Source organism: Anabrus simplex, chromosome 8 (assembly GCF_040414725.1).
Source record: "Anabrus simplex isolate iqAnaSimp1 chromosome 8, ASM4041472v1, whole genome shotgun sequence".
Taxonomy (NCBI): domain Eukaryota; kingdom Metazoa; phylum Arthropoda; class Insecta; order Orthoptera; family Tettigoniidae; genus Anabrus; species Anabrus simplex.
This window is the reverse complement of record NC_090272.1, coordinates 24,056,649-24,079,819: the sequence shown is the minus strand read 5'-3', so window position 1 is coordinate 24,079,819 and position 23,171 is coordinate 24,056,649. Positions and strand designations below refer to the sequence as shown.

The following is a 23,171-nucleotide window of genomic DNA, read 5'->3' as shown; positions in this document are numbered from 1 at the left end:
ATGGGTATGATGTTTGGTGCGCGCGGAACAAGCACAAAATGTTTCGACTCTCTACGACTCTCCCACAAGAAATGTCAACTGCGATTTTGAGAGATTCACTCCAAACTTTGCAATATCATATGTACCGTATAACTTAAATTTGAATAAATGGAATCAATAGATGAATTTACATAGTTGCTACTTCTTTCCTCTTTATATTTTGCTGACATATCCTTACGGATTAATCAATAGGCTGAGTCGGGCAGCTATTCTCAGACGATTCTCTCTCTCTCTACAATAACATTTCATTATTTTATTTATTATCAATTTTGTTTCCCTGAGCTGCAAAACATTAGTGCATGCATAGCGGAAGTATAGATATGTAATTTGAAACATCTGACCAGCAGTTTCCGAAATGTTCTTCAAACTCTTGTTCAGCAAATGTGAAATAGATAATAGAAGATGATAAAGTAGCAGCATTTTTCTGTACTCTTTCATGGCTCTATGTACAAATCATTTAGGCTTCAATCCATACAAAGGTAAGAGTAGTTTAAAATTTAAATAAATATACAGTCGAAGCCGTTCATCGCTTATTACGACATATCGCATATATCGGCGTACTTCTTGTTTTATCACATGTTCAAAGAAATGCATCGACTATAATGCCCAATGTTGATTTTTGTTTGTTACGTATTTGGGGATTCTGACAACAATGTAAAGTTTATTTTCAAGTTTTTGTTTTCAGTAGATTATAGATTTCAAATCACTCCGTCTGTTAAACAGTCAATGCAAATATCACTATAAATATGTCACATGTCACAAAGTAAAGGGAAAGTGTTTCATATTGAAGAAAAGTCGCAAATAACATGGAGATTACAAAAAAAATATCAGCGTCGCCAAGTGATTGCGTGTATCATACTCAACCATTTCTACTATTTAGAAGGACGAAGAGAACATCTCATTTATTATCCAAGACCGTGTGCGACATTGTTGATCAATTTACATTGTTGCTACTTCTTTCCTCACTTACCTACACACAGTATATAAAATAAGAGTTTTGTTCTGTACATTGCTCAGAATTTCAAAAGGATGGTATTTCTCTATCAGTCGTGCCCACAGTAACACAGAAATGCACTTTTTACTTTTTCGTAATTTCTGTCTGTCTGTCTGTATGTATGTATGTATGTATGTACACGCATCACGAGAAAGCGGCTGAAGAGAATTTAATCAAAATCGATATAGAAAGTCTGGCAATAAGTCGCTACAATCTAGGCCATAAATAATTTTATTCACGCTGACTGAAATGGTAGTTTAGGGGAAGGTCTAAAATTCAATTCTCAAATATTTATATTATTAGTGGTCATATCTTAATGAAAATCTATATACAAAGTCGGGAAATAAGCCGCTAAAACCTAGAACATAAATAATTTTACTCACGCTGAGTGAAATGGTAGTTTAGGGGAAGGCCTGAAATTTAATTCTGAAATATTTGTTATTAATGGTCGTATCTTAACGAAAATCGGTAGGGGAAGTCGAGGAATAAGTCGCTACAATCTAGGCCATAAATAATTGTATTCACGCTGAGAAAAATGATAGTTTAGGAGAAGGCCTACTATGGAATTCTCAAATATTTATGTTATTAGTGGTCCTATCTCAATGAAAATCGGTATGCAAAGTCGGGGAAGAAGTCGCTATAATCTAGGCCATAATTTATTCACGCTTGTGGCTACTCCAACCACTATTCTTATACCTTCATGTCTTCCACACAGTATAAATGACATTTGTTTGAGCGCCAGTTGCTTTTTTAAGAAAAACAACAAAATTCGGTAGAGCATACCTCTTATATCAATTATCTCAAGGCGTGAGGTGATAAACTCACATATTTGGCAATATACAGGGATATGGATCAGGAAAATATTAAATTACTGTTGCATTTCCACAATTGAGGATTGTACATGGAACTGGAATCACTTATTATAATTAAAATAAAACTGAGTTTATAACTATAATTTACGTCACAATGAACAATCATTGACGTCTTTTAATTTAACAAAAGAAATATATCGTGAGATTTGCGGTACTAATAAAAGGAAAATTTAATTTAAACAAAAAAAGCTATTGGCATGAACTTGAAGTGAGATGTGATATCGCCGCTGATTACATTCTTCTTCATGTTATGAATGCATAACATGTCTGATGCTTTAATTACCTGATGTCGGCATACACCGCTGTTGAACTTGAAATTCTTGGGAAAACCTCTGAGCTGAAGTCGGGAGCCGTCTGCTGTTATCTTCTTATATAACAAGGAGTTGGCCTACATACCATGTACGCGTGTAGGGAGCTCCAATGTAATTACGTCCACTCAATATATTATAAGAAATTTGAAAATATTATTGAAACATCTTGTGAAGTCCATCCTCACAAGAAGATGATGTTTCTTTATCAGCATAGTACCCGTCTCTGCTCGGATACAACCACCACTTGTAGACTTCCTCGATTATTACTTCTTCAAACACAACTCTTAGCTCTGACCATCACTCGAAGACCACTTCTTCCATTTGATACATCTGACTGTTACATATTATCTGATAGATATGATTCGAATAATATGAACTGAATACTATGAACTGAATATGAACAGAATACCTCTCCCCACCGTCGCCTCGACTTATATAACCTCGCGATGACGACTCATCTCCCTACTCACTGTCCATCCCTTCCACTTCAACATACAGTAGCTGGCGAATACTGACACTTGGTCGCAACCACGTGCCCACGCACTGATGTCATCAGTCAAGTGTTGTCTAAGCGTACCCAAGCGGATTGAGAATGACTAAGCTGAATGCGTCACCGGAAAATCTACTTGCACAGTTAAACATAGCCTCGATTGCAAAATACTATGCCAGCTCATCTAGCCAAAGTTACAAGCCACAGCCTGACAATATGAAACCAACAAATCTCACTTACTACAATACAGAATAATTACAAATAAATTTCACTTAACCTATGATTAAATACAATAATATACGTGATACCTAATTATTACAGTCTAAATGATGAGAAACAGAATATATAAAATCTAATGAATCGGGTTAATAATAATAATAATAATAATAATAATAATAATAATAAATACTGAATGGAATCTGTAACCCTGTTGTACGGTTACACGCTGAATGAAATGGTAGTGTAGGGGTAGGCCTAAAATTTAATTCCCAAATAATTATGTTATTAATGGTCGTATCGATAAATACTACATAAGTTATGTAGTATTATATTTCCGATTATTTATGTCTTATACATTGTTACCATACCGGTTATTGTCAGAGATATTCATGAATTTGGATTTTTGTTACAAGTCCTTATCAGCGCCGAGTCACGAGAAAATGGGTTTACAGGATTTAATGAAAATCGGTATGTAAAGTCGGAGAATAAGGAACTACAGTCTACGCTATAAATACTTTTATAAGACACCCTAATATACAGAGTCTAAAGAAAACTAAATGTGAAGAACTACAATGTAGAAAGCTCATAAAATTAATCAACAATAACATTACATTGACCATTGTTTGTTGTGATGTGCTTTGTCTTCTGTTGCCACTCATCTTCGATAGATATTGTCCGGCTCCATGGCTAAATGGTTAGCGTGCTGGCCTTTGGCCACAGGGGTCCTGGGTTCGATTCCCAGCAGGATCGGGAATTTTAACCGTCATTGGTTAATTCCTCTGGCACGCGGTCTGGGTGTATGTGTCGTCTTCATCATCATTTCATCCTCATCACGACGCGCAGGTCGCCTTTGGAAGTCAAGTTAAAAGACGTGCAACTGGCGAGCCGAACATGTCCTCGGACACTCCCGGCACTAAAAGCCATACGCCATTTCATTTCCGATAGATAGGATTACTGCTCCGTACCGAGTATTTTTTGAACATTTGCCTTACGTTGCACCGACACAGTTAGGTCTTATGGTGACTATGGGATAGGAAAGGGCTATGAGTGTGAAGGAAGTGGCCTTGGCCTTAATTAAGGTACAGCCCCAGCATTTGCCTGGTGTGAAAATGGGAATCCACGGAATAACTATCTCCCGGATGCAAGTACACAGCAGCGCGTCCCTAACCACACGGCCAACTCGCCCAGTCGTACAAGTGCAACAGTCTGCCTAAATACTGGCGGGAAGTACCTGGGGAGTTAGATAACTTTCTTCTTTAGCATGCCATTCCTCTGTTTCATAAATTTTCCGATACTACTGGTACATAACACACTGGTTCATCATCAAAGCATTCGAGCTATTCAATCCCTACTCTGAGGCACTGATTGGAATGAGAAGTGTGCATATTTAACGGAATAATGGCAGAGAAGTGTTCACGGCTTTCTGTGGCTTGGTCATTCCAGCTCTGGAACTTTGAACTGTTAGATCGGCACCGTAGTACTGTTCGTTAAATGCGAAAAAATGTGTATTTTTTTCATTTGATCGAGTGGTTGATGTGATAACAGTGCTTTTAATCGCTGCATTCCTACTGACGTTTTTGTAATGACCTATGTTAACTTCAGTTAGGAAAACCACAAAGTCAGTCTTTCTGAGAATCCCGTAGCGGGTACATCAGCTAGTTATTTTATATTTTGCTGACATATTATTGCTGCACGTACTGTGTAAGCGCCTCTCAGTCCCATACAGTACTTACTTCACTTATGATGTTTTACTTCATTGTTGTTCATTAAACATATAAGTGTGCAGCCTAAAACTTATAGATATGACATTTTTAGCAAGAAAAGAAGTAGACCAGTTTATCGCCAATAACGACCATTCGGAGTTGTTATAACCGGTTTCGACTGTTTATAGTAATATGTTACATCGGCTTGAAGGTATTAAATGATGAAAGAGTAGAGACGTTACTTGTAGTTCGCCCATCAGTCCTTATCGTAACTTTTTATTTATAGTTAAAAACAAAAATTGACATAAACCACAAACACTACGATGTATTGTATACCATACGAAAATTAGCTTGTACATATATTTTATTGCATAACAGTGGCCTAGTTGGAACGCATCTCTCGTCAGTCACCCTAAACGTGATGTACCACTTCTATTGCAGCCGACGGCAGGGATGATATGCAACAATTACTGTAGATCATAAAACACTGAATGTTGTTGTATAAACACTAAATGTGTCATAAGAAGAACCCGGATTTTTAGGTTTTAAACTATTTAATTCCTTGCTAGTTAAACTGCAGTATTTTAACTTACTTATCCATTTCATTACCATTGGAGTAAATTACGCGAATCTTATAAAACCTAAAAATAACTAAATAAGACGTTAAAACCTAAAAAAAAACTAAATGGGCTATTCAAGACAGTATTACGTTATTTTGAAATAGAAGTACCAAATATTAATGAAATTGAATGATTTTGTAAAAAAATAAACATTATGCACGAGTTTTTGAAATGACTCCATGGTTTGGAACTGGAAGTGGTTTGTAAGTATAACTAGTGCGAGCGAAACAACGTGATACGATACTATTCCACTAGCGTACAGCACAAATCACTGACCTGTATCTAGAAGGTACAAGCCCGCCTAACTTGCCAGCTTCAGTGCAGTCGACTACCGCCAGCTGTTTAACTCTATACAGATTATTATGCGACAGACTAAAATTAATTTTCCCTATAAACCAATTTATTATTGAAGGCAGTTTAAGAAGCTTACGCATCTCAGAAGTAGCGATGCCTAAAGGCAAGTCATCTCGAAGTTGGTTGATTCGCCAGTGGATTGGTAACGATCCGGACTTTACTACAGATGACAAAATTATATTTTGTCAAGTCTGTTTTTTTTTGCTTTACGTCGCACAGACACAGATATGTCTTACGGCGACGATGGGATAGGAAAGGCCTAGGAATTGGAAGGAAGCAGCCGTCCCTTAATTAAGGTACAGCTCCGGCATTTGCCTGGTCTGAAAATGGGAAACCACGGAAAAACTATCTTCAGGGCTGCCGACAGTGGGGTTTGAACCCACTATCCCCAGATTACTGGATACTGGCCGCACTTAAGTGACTGCAGCTATCGAGCTCGGTAATATCCGTTTATGTGAAGCGCTGGTTTCCGCAAACGTGTTGTGGAATACGTTGACCATAGCTTGCACCGTCCGAGATGCTCTTCGCATTCTTTGGCCAAGAGAAAAACAAGATGGCAAGTTTTTACTTCTTTTGAGTGATAGTGCGGCATATATGATCAAAGCTGGTGAAGTATTGAAGAGTTTCTACCCTAACATGCTGCATGTAACTTTCATAGCCCATGGTTTACACAGATTGATTGATAGATAGATAGATAAAGCCTTTTTCTGTGGCGAAGTTAGGGCTCTTGGCCCTTTCTTACACTTAACGACACACATATTGTTATTATTCCATACAATGACATTGATTAACTTAAAATACCAAGAACTACAAATAACACTAATTTTAAGACAAATGAATATATACACGCAAAGAAGAAAGAAAGAAAAAGTAACTGCCTACATAATACAGGTTTGAAAAAAAAATCAATACACAACGAAAGAAATACGAATGTAAAAATACTAGTAAGCTTAATAAAAATATTAAATGAAATTTAACTAATTGTATCCTTGCAAGACTAGATCTAAGTTAAACACTGTACTTATTACTAGCTATTTTCAGGCTACTTCTACTTCGTAAATACAATATGGATGTTTTTAACTTAATTTAAATTATCATATTAAACCAATATTTAATTTATTGTGCAATAATCTCATATCATTTTCACACACAATCACTCGTTCCACTCATACAGGTACTGTACCTTGCTGGAAGCACTTAACGAGGAACTGCTGGTAGGAGATTTTAAATATACATTTTGATGCAGCATCCTTGATGTCTTTGGGAAGAGCATTCCACCATCCCGAAGCGGTGATAGTAAATGATCGATGGTATGTGGTTGTTCGGTGGACAGGTATTTCTAGGAGGGACACTGAGCGAGTATCATGGAGATGTAAAGAACCAAGGTGACGAAAATTGCTGGAGAGATAAGCAGGGATGTCTTCCGAAAGTACCTGGTACACAAGAGTATTTGCATGTAGTTTACGCCTGTCGTCTAGTCGTAACCAAGATAATTGTTTGTAGTAGGGAGAAACTCGAGCGTCATACCGTAAATCCATAGCATATCTAGGACAAGCATTTTGAATGCGTTGTAGTTTCAAGCTTAATTCATTTGTTATATCCGTAAGAATTACATCACAGTAGTGGCTGAAGAGGTTAGAAATAATTTTCCATGAGTAAATATTGTTTCTTCTGTGAGAAAGTTATTTCTTAAAGCTCCTAGCTGCATTCTGTTGCCTCAACCTCCTCTTCCTCCCAAACCCATCATCACTCGTTGGGGGACATGGCTCAATGCAGCCCTATAGGCTACTATGCCAATCACTTTGAAGACATTAAAAATGTTATAAATTCTTTTGATGTCGATGATGCACTCTGCATAGTGAAGGCTAAAACAGCTTTCACGAACAAGAACGCTGTTTCACTTGACTTCATTAGGGCACACTTTGCTGATCTTCCTGCAGCTATTGAGCGTGTTGAGTCGGTATCGTTGCCATTAAAAGATTCAATAGAAGTTGTGAACTCCATTTCGAAGAAGGAAATACCAGGACCGGTAGGTGAAGCCTATTTACTCAAGCTCACCAAAATTCTACAGTGGAACCCTGGATTTTCAACAATGAACAGTGTGTCTGCAATACAGTACTTCAGGGAGAAGTTACTGACGAGGTACCATGGGGACCGAGAGCTATTGCTTCAATGACGCTTGCTCCAATGACTTCTTGTTGTGTGGAGCGTACATTTTCCTGCTATAAGAATATTTTGGAGATAACAGAAAAAGTTTTACTCTGAAAAATCTGGAAATGCATTTAGTTGTACAATGTAACAGCAAGTGAAAACTGTGTTCTATGCTTCTGAAAATGTTTCTTGAATGTATAATATAACTATTTAAAATAGTTTATTTAATCCGCCTTGATCAATACACTCATTAAATGAAAGAAAAACTATTTATTAAAACAAACATGTTTCGGGAAATCTCAACCATTCCCTTCCTCAGTGGTAAAAATTCTAAATCTATTAAACAATGTCTTTGCCGGCTGGCATTTAGACTAGTCAATACGGACCAAACACAATATTAACCTATCATGGTTCATGTTTCTTGATGCATTGGAAGTGACAAAAATTTAACCTAACCTGCTTACTGTCTACTGTTCGAAACTTCTCACTAATCATATCCATGTACTTCTGTCTAATTTCCTCGTCCTGGAGATTTTCTACCCTTATTCGTTTGCAGACAGATTTAACTTTTTCTACCCTAGGCATAGAGATACCTAGTTCACTACAGATCAGATATCTTCCTTTTTCTCTTCTGATCAGAGTGAAGGGGGTTGGTTGTCTCGTAGGCCTACTCCTCCCTCCTCACGACTACTACCACCATCCTCCTCCGGTCAACGGTACAAAATCACTTATTCTATTACCGAGCTCGATAGCTGCAGTCTCTTAAGTGCGGCCAGTATCCAGTATTCGGGAGATAGTGGGTTCGAACCCCACTGTCGGCAGCCCTAAAGATGTTTTTCCATGGTTTCCCATTTTCACACCAGGCAAATGTTGCCTAATGATGCTTAACTTGTACGCTTGACGGCCATACCACACTGTTATACTGAACGCACTACGAGGCACTTGCTATATGCTGGAAGTTGGCGGGTTCGATTCCTGCCCAATCCGATGGTCACATACGCCTAGCTCATGACTGTAGATTTACTATCACTACAACATTCTGCCCCTGGAGGTCTCAGAAAACCGTACAAGTATTTGGTGAGAAATGATACATTATCACGTGCGAGTGAAGGAGATTGTTGTTTTAAGAGGAAGTACAACTGGACAGCCATCTTCTGCCTTGGTGTCGGATTAAGCCCTGTTTTACGGCCGGATGACAACCCTGCATGGAGCACTCGAGGCCTAGGGAGTCTTTCATTTTCACACCTTTCGTGTCCCTTGTCTTTCTTTGTCCGATACCTTCATTTTTGGAAATGTCCGCCTCCTTCCATTATTTCCCTTTGATTAGTGTTATATAGAGGATGGTTACCCAGTTGCACTTCCTCTAACAATAATCACCACCACCACCTGACGTGTCTAGCACACACGTGTTATTTTTCACATCATTCGAAAAAAATGCTGACATATGTAGTGCCTTATTTTACACCAGGACCAACTTTTTATAACACCGCGCGAGTTGGCCGTGCGGTTAGGGGCGCGCAGCTGTGACCTTACATCCGGGAGATAGTGGGTTCGAACCCCCCTGTCGACAACCCTGAAGATGGTTTTACGTGGTTTTCACACCAGGCAAATGCTGGGGCAGTACCTTAATTAAGGCCACGGTCGCTTCCTTCCCACTCCTAGGTCTTTCCTATCCCATCGTCACCATAAGACCTATTTCTTATCGGCAGCCCTGAAGATGGTTTTCCGTGGTTTCCCATTTTCACACCAGGCAAATGCTGGGGCTGTACCTTAATTAAGGCCACGGCCGCTTCCTTCCAACTCCTAGGTCTTTCCTATCCCATCGTCGCCATAAGACCTATCTGTGTCGGTGCGACGTAAAGCCCCTAGCAAAAAAAAAAAAAAGACCTATTTGTGTCGGAGCGACGTAAAGCCAATTGTAAAAATATTTACAAAATAAAAAATTGATAACATCAACCAAATGAAATACAGTCACTCGCAACAGTACAAACAACACAATTACGCAGGTTACAAAATATATTAATTACACACACGATAATACTGGTATTGGTTTACTGTGCTACAAACTATTTTTATGCGTTTTGGGCATACTGATGTGCCGGAAGTTTGTTCCGTAGAAGTTCTTTTATGTGCCATCTACTGACACGGGGCTGATGTACCTTCAAATATCAGTAGAATGAGTCGGAATCGAACCCGGCACACACCGAGTAAATACACAGAAATGGTGATCACCATGCCCTTACTCCATAAATGAAATCACTACAAATAAATACACGTGTTCAGACATTTAAAATCGTAGGAAATCTATACTGTCACACGTAATTATTTGAAAACACGTCTCGAACATATTACCTAGTGCAACGGAACTATGTGCTCTGCAAGTATTAAAGGAATATACTTGCCTAGAACTATCGATTGATTTTTAAATGGGCGTTTGTCATGCTTCTGGTTGAGTGTGTCAAAACTTCCGTTTGTTTTTGAACGGGAGCATATCACAGAGATTTGTAGACGTACATACGCCGAACTGAGTGACTCAGTGGCTTTCTGACCCCAACTTGGCAGGTTGGTGGTATGTGAAAGAGCTCAAATTTGTCAGCCCCGCGTTGGTAGATTTAAGGACACGTTGCGTGACAACATTCAAGGCACCTGAAAATCGTAAAAGTAATTCGTGAGACGTAAAATAAGGCCCAGCTACTATCGTACTCTGATTCCAAGAGTAGTATTATAGTTTTCCCTAACATTAACTCCTCTGATGAGGTTGATGTCAAGAAGGGCATCCGGTCGTAAAAACTCGCTACGAACATTCATCTCACTTCATACATGACCGGGCGAGTTGGCCGTGCGGTTAAGAGAGCGCGGCTGTGAGCTTGCATTCGGGAGATAGTGGGTTCGAATCTCTCTGTCGGGCAGCCCTGAAGATGGTTTTCCATGGTTTCCCATTTTCACACCAGGCAAATACTGGGGCTGCATCTTAATTAAGGCCACGACCGCTTCCTTCCAACTCATAGGCCTTTCCTATCCCATCGTCGCCATAAAACCTATCTGTGTCGGTGCGACGTAAATCCACCAGCAAAAAGTAAAATAAAACTCATCCATGACCCCCACGACCCCGTTGAGAAACGGGACATGGGCGGATACACCGAACAACTGAAGTGTATGTAGTAGTTTTTTTACGTCGCAACGACACAGGTAGTTCTTATGGCGATGATGGGATAGGAAAGGGTTGTGGGAGTGGGAAGGAAGAGGCCGTGGCCTTAGTTAAGGTACAGCTCCAGCATTTGTCTGGTGTGAAAATGGGAAACTAAGGAAAACTATCTTCAGGGCTACCGACAGTGGGGTTCAAACCCACTATCACCCGGATGGAAGCTCACAGCTACGCGCCCCTAATCGCACAGCCAACTCGCCCGGTAGTGATAGTAGTAGTTGTAATACTTTGGCTGTTGAGATACATTTATGTGACATGTAATTAAATTTAGTTAATTTTCGTTATGTTTATATGACATGTAAATAAATTTAATTTCAGCTGTTTTCTGTATTATATTTTTAAAAGTCCGACTCTGCTGCCACCCCCGGAGCCCCAGGTTCGATTCCCGGCTCTGCCACGAAATTTGAAAAGTGGTATAGGGGCTGGAACGGGGTCCAGTCAGCCTCCAGAGGTCAACTGAGTAGAGGTGGTTTCGATTCCCACCTCGGCCATCCTCGAAGTGGCTTTTCCGTGGTTTCCCACTTCACCAGGCAAACGCCGGGGTGGCCGCCTGGGCGAGGTATTGGTCCTCCTCTCCAGTTGTATCCCCCGACCCAAAGTTTCACGATCCAGGACATTGCCCTTGAGGCAGTTGAAGTGGGATCCCTCGCTAAGTCCGAGGGAAAAACGAACCCTGGAGGGTAAACGGATTAGGAAAGAAAGGCAGAAAGATATTTTTAAAGTCACAGATTGCATCTTTCTAAAAGGCCGGAAAGCAGGAAACAACGGAACTTGTTACCCACTTCGACTTGGAACACTCGGCCAATATGATAGAAACACTAAAGGTGTTTTAAAATATATATCTTTAGGTTTCAAATACGTTTTTTTTTTTTCATGAAAATCTAGTTAATTTGATAATGCACCCCTTTAAAAATGATTCTATTAACACTATATTTTAACACAGTGCACTGAGAAACTGAAAACAATACTGTAAGTTACTGTATATTGATTTCGTCCACCACCACGGCACATGGCATGACATTCCGAAGTAACTCTCATCTGATAAAACGTCACAGGCTGCTTTGCTTACGAGAAATTATCTGTATCAGCATAACCTTGATCTAGTTCAAGTAGGAAAATATTATCATAGAATAAAGAAGACTTGAGATTAAAGGAGAAAAAGATAGCGATAAATGCACACTGGTTACCTTCCATTGCGTTGTGTTGTTAATCCAGATGTCACGTTATCTGTAGTGTCGAGGAAGATGTTCCCCCATAGTAGGCCGGCTCAGAACATCATGACTGTGCCTTGCACTGTGGACGACCTTCGATCTGGCTCGCTGTGACTAGACTGCTGCACGGAGCTACCGAGACGAAAGCACCACAGCACCAAACACGTAGAACTGTTGAATTGAGTTAGAAAGTCTGATGCGAGCAAAGCAACCTGTTTTGGCACGAGACTAACTCCCCGGCGTGACGTAACGGGATACGCAGTGCCTTCATGAAAGTAATTGTTACAAAACAGAGGGAGGGAGGGGAGACTGCGCGGAACATCTTCACAATATCCCCCGCCACTTCTCGCTCCCACACTTCAAAAAAACAATAATGAAGCCCTGCGGAGGTCACATTGTAGCCTATGTTTCCGGGTGAACCAAATGTTAATCGCCTGTCACATTGCATTGACACATTTTTCTTTCCCAAATTAATATACAATTTATAAATTGAGAATTAAGACAGGAGTTCCGGTACATCGGCCTTTATGTTTTCTCTTATATAAATGATATCAGTAAAGAAGTGGAATCATAGGAAAATCCTTTTGCGGATAAAGTTATGCAGTATAGAGTTATGCATAAGTTATAGGATTGTAAGGGATAATGCTGTGGGATGGACAGCGATTGTAGTATAGTAAACGCAGTAAAAAGTCAGTTTGTAAGTTTCACTTTCAATTACCGTATTTATGGAGAGAATATACAGTTGAACTTCGTCGAAAATGCTTCGAGTTATCGACAATTGGAGGTACAGAAAAACGCGCATACTATTTCTGCTCCCCCATAACTTATAATAATAATAATAATAATAATAATAATAATAATAATAATAATAATAATAATAATAATAATAATAATAATAATAATAATAATAAATGTCAACAACTATAGGGGCATCTCCCTCCTTAAAGTCGGCTACAAAATTTTCCCTGCATGCCTCTTGAAAATACGAGGTAATACAAGAACAACTCGAGTATAAGATTTGTGAATATCAAGCTGGGTTACGCCCTTACAGATTGTGCACTGAACAGATCCTCAACCTCAAAACTGCTCTTAAATTCAGGGCCCTCTGAAACCTCCCAATCATCTGTACCTTCGTAGATTTCAAGAAGGCTTATCATTCAATTGATCGTCAATCTTTGTTCAGCATCCTGAAAAGAACAAAGACTAGACTCTAAAATGCTAAACTTGACCAAACAGACCCTCACTGACACGAAGTCAAGAGTGAAATTCATGGCAGAAATCTCAGACCAATTCCTGATAATAAAAAAAACTGGTGTTCGGCAAGGAGATGGATTGTCACCCCTCTTCTTCAACCTCGTCCTAGATAAGGTGATGAGAAAATGGGAAAAGGAACTGAAAGCGCAAAATAGCTGGAACCCAGTAAACACTGGGACACAAAAAATCAAGCTTGAAATTCTAGTCTTTCAAGGATGGGTAGTGACAGGATCTTGTAGGCTACTGGCAGAAGAGAAATTCCACGGTAATTGTTCACATCTCTTATATTTCCTTTCTTGTGTAAAGGGTGGATCAAGGCTAGCTTCCCGTCCTCTGGTAGTTGCTTTTTTTCCCATATATCTACAATGGTTTGGTGTAGGATGTCAATTGCTTCTTCCGGGGCATGTTTCCACAGTTCCGCACAGGAGAATCCGATTGTTCCACACATTTTCTCTTATTTCTTATATACTCATTTTCACTGTCCGTTTTTTCAAGCTGTCTTCTCTTAGGAGCTTTCCTAAATTTTAAAGTGACTTGTTTGTGTTTGGGGAACTCTGTAAAAACTGAAGGGACTTTATTAGGCAGGAGTGTCTTTTTAGATGTACTTATACTAAAGTCTTCTTCTCTGAAGTGTTTACTGCACACCCTCGATTTTTCTGTAGGAACCCAGAGAGATCCCGGTTTGTCTCCTCTGCGAGATATAGCCACCGTTCTTTTAAAGCACTATTCACTGGAAACTTGTGAAATGAAATTCCACTACCTTTAATTTGTCGTGAATGACAATAGGGAACACAGCAATAAACCATGATTGAACCTGCGAGTGCTTATTATCACAAGAATACACACATTCATAACCAACTCAATACACACGTTTAAAGGCGCGAACCTGGTAAACAGGGGGCAAGGTAGCGATCCTAGCGGCCCACCAATGAATTGCAGTGTGACCACTTCTACAGCGTTTTACGGGCTCTATTTCCAGGCCTTGTATTATAGCGTAGGCAACGTTTTTTACTGTCGAGTGTGCCATCGGTTATTTTTATTTAAAATCATCACCTGACTTCATTTAGTTTGCATTGCGCATCCACTGAGTGTTTCATGATTTTATTTTGCAAACATCACTGAAAATTACATTTTTTTTGCTAGGGGCTTTACGTCGCACCGACACAGATAGGTCTTATGGCGACGATGGGATGGGAAAGGCCTAGGAGTTGGAAGGAAGCGGCCGTGGCCTTAATTAAGGTACAGCCCCAGCATTTGCCTGGGAAAATTACATTTAAAAAGCAGGTAAAATTTAAGAATGAGGTATATTTTTGCTTTAACCTCATACAATTTGTAAAAAAAATATGGCCGTAGAATTAATTGAGACATATTTCTTGACTTTACGTCTGATCTTAGAGGATCGAATAAAGGACAAGCCCACGTGCATGGCGTTTGTAGATCTAGAAGAGACATTCGATAGATAATGCTGAATGGACCAAGCTATTTGGGATTATGAAGGTGACCGAGATCAGATACCGAGAAAGAAGAATTACCTACAATCTGTATAAAAATTAGTCTGCAGTGATAAGAATCGAGCGCTTTGAAAAAGAAGCAGCGATCCAAAAAGGAGTGAGGGAAGGTTCCAGTTTGTACCCCTACTTTTCAGGCGATAAGGGAAATTAAAGTGGAATTTGGGAAGGAAATCAGAACCCAAGGAGAGGAAATCAAAACCCTGATATTGGCTGATGATATTGTTATTTTATCTGAGACTGCACAAGATCTGGAGGAATTGTTGAATGGTATGGGCAGAGTCTTCGGTAAGGAGTACAAGATGAAAATAAATAAGTCCAAAACAAAAGTAATGGAGTGCAGTCGAACGAAGTCAGGTGATGCAAGAAATATTAGATTAGGAAATTAAGTCATAAAGGAAGAAGATGAATATCATTACCGCGGTAGTAAAATAACTAGCCATGGCAGAAGTAAGGAGGATATAAAATGCAGACTAGCACAAGCAAGGAAGGTCTTTCTTAAGAAAAGAAATTTGCTCACTTCGAACATTGATACAGGAATTAGAAAGATGTTTTTGAAGACTTTCGTCTCGAGCGTGGCATTGTGTGGAAATGAAACATGGACGATAACTACCTCAGAAGAAAAAAAGCTTTTGAAATGTGGTGTTACAGAAGAATGCTGAAGGTGAAGTGGATAGATCGAATCACGAATAAAGAGATATTGAATCGAATTGGTAAGAGGAGATCGATTTGGCTAAATTTGACCAGAAGAAGAAATAGAATGATAAGACACATCTTAAGACACCCAGGACTTGTGCAGTTGGTTTTTGAGGGAAGTGTGGGCGGTAAGAACGGTAAGGGTAGACGAAGGTATGAACATGACAAGCAGATGTAGGATGCAGCTGTTACGTGGAAATGAAAAGGTTAGCACAGGATAGGCTTGAATGGAGAGCTGCATCAAACCAGTCGGTGGACTGATGACTCAAACAACAACTTCTTCATTAAAGCGTAATGTTAAAATATCCTATGTTGCTAGATGTCCGACCTATTTATTACATGTTAAAAACATTCTATGTTGGCTAACGTCAACGTGCCACTGAAGTGTTGGCGTGTCACTGTTACTTTCACGGCCGAACATTATTGTCGTCAATCACACTGTGTATAACAAAAGCATACGGTAATCATGGCGTGAGGCTTGGTGCAGGTCTTTTCGAGTTGGGTGAGGATGCGCTACTGATGTTTATTTTAAGAGGAATTGCAACTTTTGTAACTGTTAGCTTCTTCAGTCTGCCGAAACGAATTTTGAATAAATAAATTTATGAACTGCCTGGAAATACGTCGCTGAAAACCTTCGATGCGTTAGTGCTACTTTAAACCAGTTGCAAAAAAAAAAAAACTACCTGAAAAAACAGAATTACACCTGACAAAGAAACAAATTAATTAAAATAGAATGACATGTTTCGTTCTTGGAAAACCATCATCAGATGCTATCAAAAATGTCATTCTATGTTAATTAAGTTATTTCTTTTTTAGATATAATTCTGTTATCTTAATCTTTTCTTTTTCAAATAGTTTACACATTTCTTTATTCAAAATTAGTTTTGGTAGACTGAAGCTAACAGTTATAAATGAACTGAGTCAAAACTGAAAATAAATGGCTTCAGATATCACACACACAAAAAGTGCAACTTGGCAACCATGCCCTCTTAACAAACTAAATGGAAGCAAAAACGTGAAACTTGGCAACCATGCCCTCTCAACAAACTAAATGGAAACAAAAAAGTGCAACTTGGCAACCATGCCCTCTTAACACATTAAATGGAAACAAAAAGTGCAACTTGGCAACCATGCCCTCTCAACAAACTAAATGGAAACAAAAAGTGCAACTTGGCAACCATGCCCTCTTAACAAAGTATATGGAAACAAAAAAGTGCAACTTGGCAACCATGCCCCCTCAACAAACTAAATGGAAACAAAAACGTGAAACTTGACAACCATGCCCTCTCAACAAACTAAATGGAAACAAAAAGTGCAACTTGGCAACCATGTCCTCTCAACAAACTAAATGGAAACAAAAAAGTGCAACTTGGCAACCATGCCCTCTTAACAAACTAAATGGAAACAAAAAAGTGCAACTTGGCAACCATGCCCTCTCAACAAACTAAATGGAAACAAAAAAGTGCAACTTGGCAACCATGCCCTCTCAACAAACTAAATGGAAACAAAAAAAGTGTAACTTGGCAACCATGCCCTCTTAACAAACTAAATGGAAACAAAAAAGTGCAACTTGGCAACCATGCCCTCTCAACAAACTAAATGGAAACAAAAAAAGTGTAACTTGGCAACCATGCCCTCTCAACAAACTAAATGGAAACAAAAAGTGCAACTTGGCAACCATGCCCTCTCAACAAACTAAATGGAAACAAAAAAGAAAACAAACGTACATTATTTAACCGAGGGACGAGTTTGAAAATGAAGTTAAAAAAATATTTTATAAAAGCGAAATGTACACAAGCACATCAAGAGGGAAGGTGAGTAACATGTCATGTCCAGGGACACGAACCTTCATCAAGTAGCAGTACATAAGTAACACATAGTGATTACTTTGGTAACTCAATCCATTGGCCGTGCTGTCTGAGCAGCCAAGTGTTGGGGTGATATAGAATGACAGTTAAAAACAGAGTTGTGTGAGGTCAAGAGGTCTCACGAGGAAGTCGATACGGACAAATCTAAATAGTCACGTCCTGTCGTCTGGAGATGGCAAGAAAAGGGGGTAGTTTGAAGGATACCATACTTAAAATTAATGGGCGACCCAACTAAGTGAAACGGGACGCAGAGTCATGTTTATGATGACAAGTATTAGAAATGGGGGAGTTATTTTATGAGCATAGGTTTAAGGGCGAGAAGTCAAGTTCATGTTAATAAATATTGCCACGTGCATAGCTTGGAATTTTGTGATACATGGGGGAGGTGGTAGCACCAATGGTAAGCCAGTAAGGCCTTATCTAAGAGGAGGGGAGACCCTCATATCATATTGCTAGTCCCTTTAAATACGTATGTAACTGAAGGAACAAGCGTCTTATTGCATTAGTCTTCGCTTTGGAAGCCTTGCCTTCCGTTCGCGTTAGGGAATCGCGACCGATTCTCCAAGCGGTCTCGCTACTTAGAATATTTCTTAGTAGATCAGGTTGAACGGTGGTGCTAACACTTGGTATTCACCATTCATACTTTGATTCTCGACTTAAGCCCTAGTTCTTCTGGGTTTTATCGTATTTGGCAACTTAAAGCTGAGGAATCTCTGTGAGACTCCACGATACTCTGTTTTTAACATCGCTTAGCATTTCAGTGGTACTCTAATATTTTAGAGTCCACTTGCATTTACTTGGAGTAGCCGTTCTGAGGAAGGCTAGTTCCAGTACATCACAATACGTGACCAACTTCAATTGTACGTGTACTGTATATTCTCGTACATCATCTGTCAATATACGCACATATATAGGAAATCATATGAGTTTCAACTCTTAACAACCAACTTACCTAACGCCTATAAATTACCATCTTATATCCCTTTCGTTTTTAGTACTGTTTTTAGCTATCAGGTGATTCCACTCACCGCTCGGCGTCTCACCTGTTGGCCGGGATACGACAAACAGAACACGAACACTCTGCCAGATAGGGTGAATGACGAGATTAGCAGTAGTCGCGTCATCGGCTCGAGCTTTCCTTGCAGGGCGAGGATCCGTCCTATACCAGAGAGATCGACGCATTCTGTGAGGATTCCAGTGGGCCACAGTGAATTCGGCTCCACACGAACACACTAGGAAAAAGGTTTTCCCTCTTTAATATCAGTGTTTAATTTAGGCCGGAACGGCGTTCCAGCACCTCCCAGTGATTTTTTTGCAGTGTTTTAAGGGGGTTGTTCAATAAAAATTTGCTGGAACATACTCCACACCGGAGATTTAAAACAGTACCCTACACGTATATCAAATCGTAACGTAACTATAATTCTCAGCTCTTTATATTAAATCCTGTAGTTTTATTGTTTTAATTATAAGAAATTATGTTTTAAAAACCCGAATTTAAGAAAATTATTATTTTTTTTTTGTTTTTGCTAAGTGTTATCACAAGTTTTCAAATATAGAAATTTGCGACTTTTATTGCCACAGTGGGGATGGGGGGCGTATTGTTTGAAATGGGGAAAAACGTGTAGGTATGCGTTCCGGCACCTAAAATTTTATAAATTAAGCATTGTTTAAAATGTACACAAAACTCAAGTCCCTCACCGTCCAGGTCGTAAAGAGGACCTTCTCCATTGCTCTCAGCTTACGGGATGGCTAGCCACTCCGATTATCAGGACGCCAAGAAGGTTGGACTTAGCTACGTACAAATATCCCTAGTAAGTACGTTTGAAAGTTTATGTGGGAGAAGTATCGCTTCTCTCGTAGATTGATCCAAAAGTTTGTTGCGTGGAAAGCCACGCAAAGGTGATTCGGATGATAGCATCGCCAAACCTGACTACTAGTATGAAATATAGTGTTAAAGACTGCACAAATACTCAGTCCACGAGCCAGACGAAATAACCAACCAAGGTTAAAAACACCGATCCGCCCAGCGATCGAAACTGGAACCTCTTGGGCAGGCATGCTAACCACTTACAGAGCTGACAGAGCATACGGTTGTAATAAATGACAAAAGTTCAATGTCAGAAGATAAACTTCGGAGAAAAAGGAAATAAGAAAGCGAAACAGCGATATGTAAATGAGATATGTATGCACCTGGCTTACAGATCGGTGAAGTATGCACAACAGCTGTATGACGAATACGAAAATATGTACTTGACGTTCTGAACGAAATGTTTCATAGAGTGGAACGGCCTTTTACATGTACCTTCTCGCTACGAGCAAGCCAGAGATTTTCAGCATTCTTCGTTTGAACGGCAAATGAAATATCTTTATGGAAGAGAAACACTCCCTCAGAAGGTTCAGAATAGAAAATACACATCATCATCATCATTACGAAGACGCTTCAAAAAATAAGGAGGGGCTGCCGGGCTGAGGCGGTAGAAGCGTGCTCGATTCCCCGTCAGGAAGTTGAAAAAATTAAAAACGATACTTCCATATGGCCCTAAGGTTCACTTAGTCTACACCGAAAATGAGTACCAGGTTAATTCTCTGGGGACAAAAGCGGCCGGGCGCAGAGCTAACCAATCTACCTCACCAAATGCCAAGGTTAAGGAGAGTGGAAGACTTTACCTGCCACCCTTCCAAAGGCGTTCATGGCCTGTACGGAGATCAGTTTTTTTTTCCGTAAGGTAACAAATCTCGCAGGGAGAAACCGTGTTTAACAGGCAGATATAGCAGCATGACACTGACAGGCATTACTTGTCCAAACACTTGTTCCAGCTGCCGACATGGAAGAAATCTTCTGAGACTGATTTGGTGATAGTGGAATCGTGGTTGAGAGAAGGGGTGGGTAATACAGAAGTATTTCCAGAAGGGTATACAGTCTATCGTAGAGACCGAGGAGATAAAATGGGAGGGGGAGGGGGTGTTTATTCTGGTGAAGGAAACTTATTGTTCACATGAATGGTTTACTGATGAAAGGGATGAAATATTAGGGATAAAATTAGTTTGTGATAATATGAAGGAGGTGGGAATTATAGGAACATATAGGCCTGGAAGAGAGGAAAGAGACCTGGAAATATTTGAGAAAATAAGATTATACTCATAAAAACAATAATGATATGGTAATAATTGGGGGAGATCTATACTTGCCTGAAGTTGAATGGAATGGTCCTGCAAGTGAAGCCCATGAACAGAAACTGGCAAATAAGTTAATTTGGGAGGGAGAATTTACACAAGCAGTACAAGAACCGACTCGTCTCAATAACTCGCTAGATGTATTCTTGGTTAAACCATGGGAAATTGTTGATAACACTGAGGTAATTGAAGGAATAGGTAACCATAAGGCTGTAATAATGGATGTAGGACTCGTACCAAAAATGCTTAATAAGAGGGTCACACAAGACAAGAAATTATACAGAAGAACTAAAGTTGATGAATTTGGGACTTACCTTAAATCACAATTCAGTTTTTGGATACGTGAAGGGAATAATGTGGATACACTTTGGGCTAAATTTAAAGGAATCATTTGGGAAGGAGAGAAGAGATTTGTACTTGTTAAGAAGGATAAAATGACCTCAGACCCTGTTTATTATACAAGGGAAATAAGAAAATTAAAAAGAAAATGTAGAATAGTAAACAGGAAAATCAAAGAGGGTAGGAAGAATAGAGAAACTAGAAAACAGCTAATGAGGGAACTGAATAGAGTGAAAAAGAAAGCAAAAGAGAATTACTACGTATATGAACGGCATACTTCAAGAGGGTAATGACCACAAAGGGAAATGGAAAAAGCTGTATTCATATATTAGGAATCAAAAAGGAAAAGGAATCCAAATTCCTACAATGGTGGGAGAAGGGGGTGAACACTATTTAACAGATACTGAGAAAGCAAATCTATTTAGTAGGGAATTCAGAGATCCGGTAGGAGTAGATGCTTGTCAGGAGGTGGAAACCATAACAGAAGATAGAGAGGGAGAGACACATAGGGAAACAAGTAGTTTCTCATTCACAAATGAAGATATTTTCAGAGAAATACAACTGCTTCAGCATGGAAAAGCAGCAGGAAGTGATCAAATTACTGGGAAGGTAATTTGGGGTGGTACATAGTGCCTTATTTAAAATTTCTCTCTGACTATGTCATAAATAATAGTGTAATACCAAGGGAATGGAAGGAATCTATAATAATACCAATTTATAAAGGAAAGGGTGATAAAAGGAAACCAGAGAACTACAGACCAATCATCCTGACCAGTATAGTTTGTAAAATACTGGAGAGTTTAATAGCCAAGTACATCAGAGGGATATGTGATGATAAAAATTGGTTCATGAGGAGCCAGTATGGATTTAGAAAGAAATTTTCTTGTGAGGCACAACTCGTGGGATTTCAGCAGGACATATCAGATCAGTTGGATTCAGGAGGCCAGTTAGATTGCATAGCCATAGATCTTTCCAAAGTCTTTGATAGAGTGGAACATATAATATTATTAAAGAAATTGGAGGGAATAGGATTGGGCATAAGGGTTATACGTTGGAAAAGAATATTTCCAAATTCAAGGGTTCAGAAAGTCAAAGTAGGAAATAATATATCACAGGAAGAGAAAGTTTGGAAGGGAATTGCAAATGGTAGTATAATCGGTACGTTACTTTTCTTAATATACGTAAATGATTTAGGGAACAGTATAACATCAAAAATAAGATTGTATGCAGATGATATAATGGTTAATAGGGAAATAAATAACATTGAGGATTGTTCAGAAACAAAGGGACCTTGAGAGTATCCAAGAATAGGTTGAAGAAAATAATATGAAGATTAATGGAGGTAAATCAACTGTTACAACATTTACAAACAGGAGTTTTAAAACTGAATTTGAATATACTTTGGATGAGGTAGTTATCCCAAAAGATGGCAAGTGCAAATACTTAGGTGTGAGATTTGAAAGTAATTTGCACTGGAAGTGTCATGTTGATGACATTGTTGGGAAAGCATACAGATCGTTACATGTCATCATGAGGCTACTTAAAGGATGCAACAAAGAATTAAAAGAAAAAAGTTACTTAAGTATGGTTCGTCCATTATTGGAATATGCAAACAGTGTTTGGGATCCTCACCAAGAATACCTAATAAAAGAACTAGATGGTGTGCAGAGGAAAGCAGCAAGATTTGTAACAGGGGATTTCAGGAGAAAGAGTAGTGTATCAGAAATGTTAAAGGAACTTGTATGGGAAGAGAAGAGAGAATTATAGGATTATATACAGCCTATACAGGAGAAGCATGGAGAGAAATCCGTGAGAGGCTTCAGTTGGAAAATAATTATATTGGCAGAACTGACCACAGGTACAAAATTAGAAGGAATTTTAGCAGAAGCGATTGGGGTAAATTTTCATTCATTGGGAAAGGCGTGAAGGAGTGAAACAGTTTACCAGGGGTAGTGTTTGATCCTTTCCCAAAATCTGTACAGATATTCAAGAAGAGAATAAACAGAAACAGAGAAAATAAATGAAATTTTAGAGGGCATTCGACAAAAATGTGTGTGATTAAATTAATTCCGTCCCCTGGTCTATGGAGACTGGACAGCCCAAGCAGGGGACTGCCTGTAGGGGTGAAGTACAGTGGGGACTTCGAGGGCCCTGGGGCCGTCA

The 23,171-nt window shown here is 39.3% G+C and overlaps 1 protein-coding gene across 2 annotated transcripts in view; it reads right to left on the bottom strand.

The window, feature by feature from the left end:
* Positions 1-23,171, bottom strand: part of Hgsnat (Heparan-alpha-glucosaminide N-acetyltransferase) — a 643,222-nt gene that overhangs the window by 435,242 nt on the left and 184,809 nt on the right. Inside the window, exon 1 of one of the 2 annotated variants that reach the window (XM_067153049.2) lies at positions 12,146-12,372. The exons of the other annotated variant lie outside the window; for it this stretch is intronic. Within the exon in view, the coding sequence (XP_067009150.2) occupies positions 12,146-12,152 (7 nt within the window). The 5' untranslated portion in view covers positions 12,153-12,372. Of the gene's footprint in view, positions 1-12,145; positions 12,373-23,171 lie in introns of those variants that run through there. 2 annotated transcript variants of the gene reach the window in all.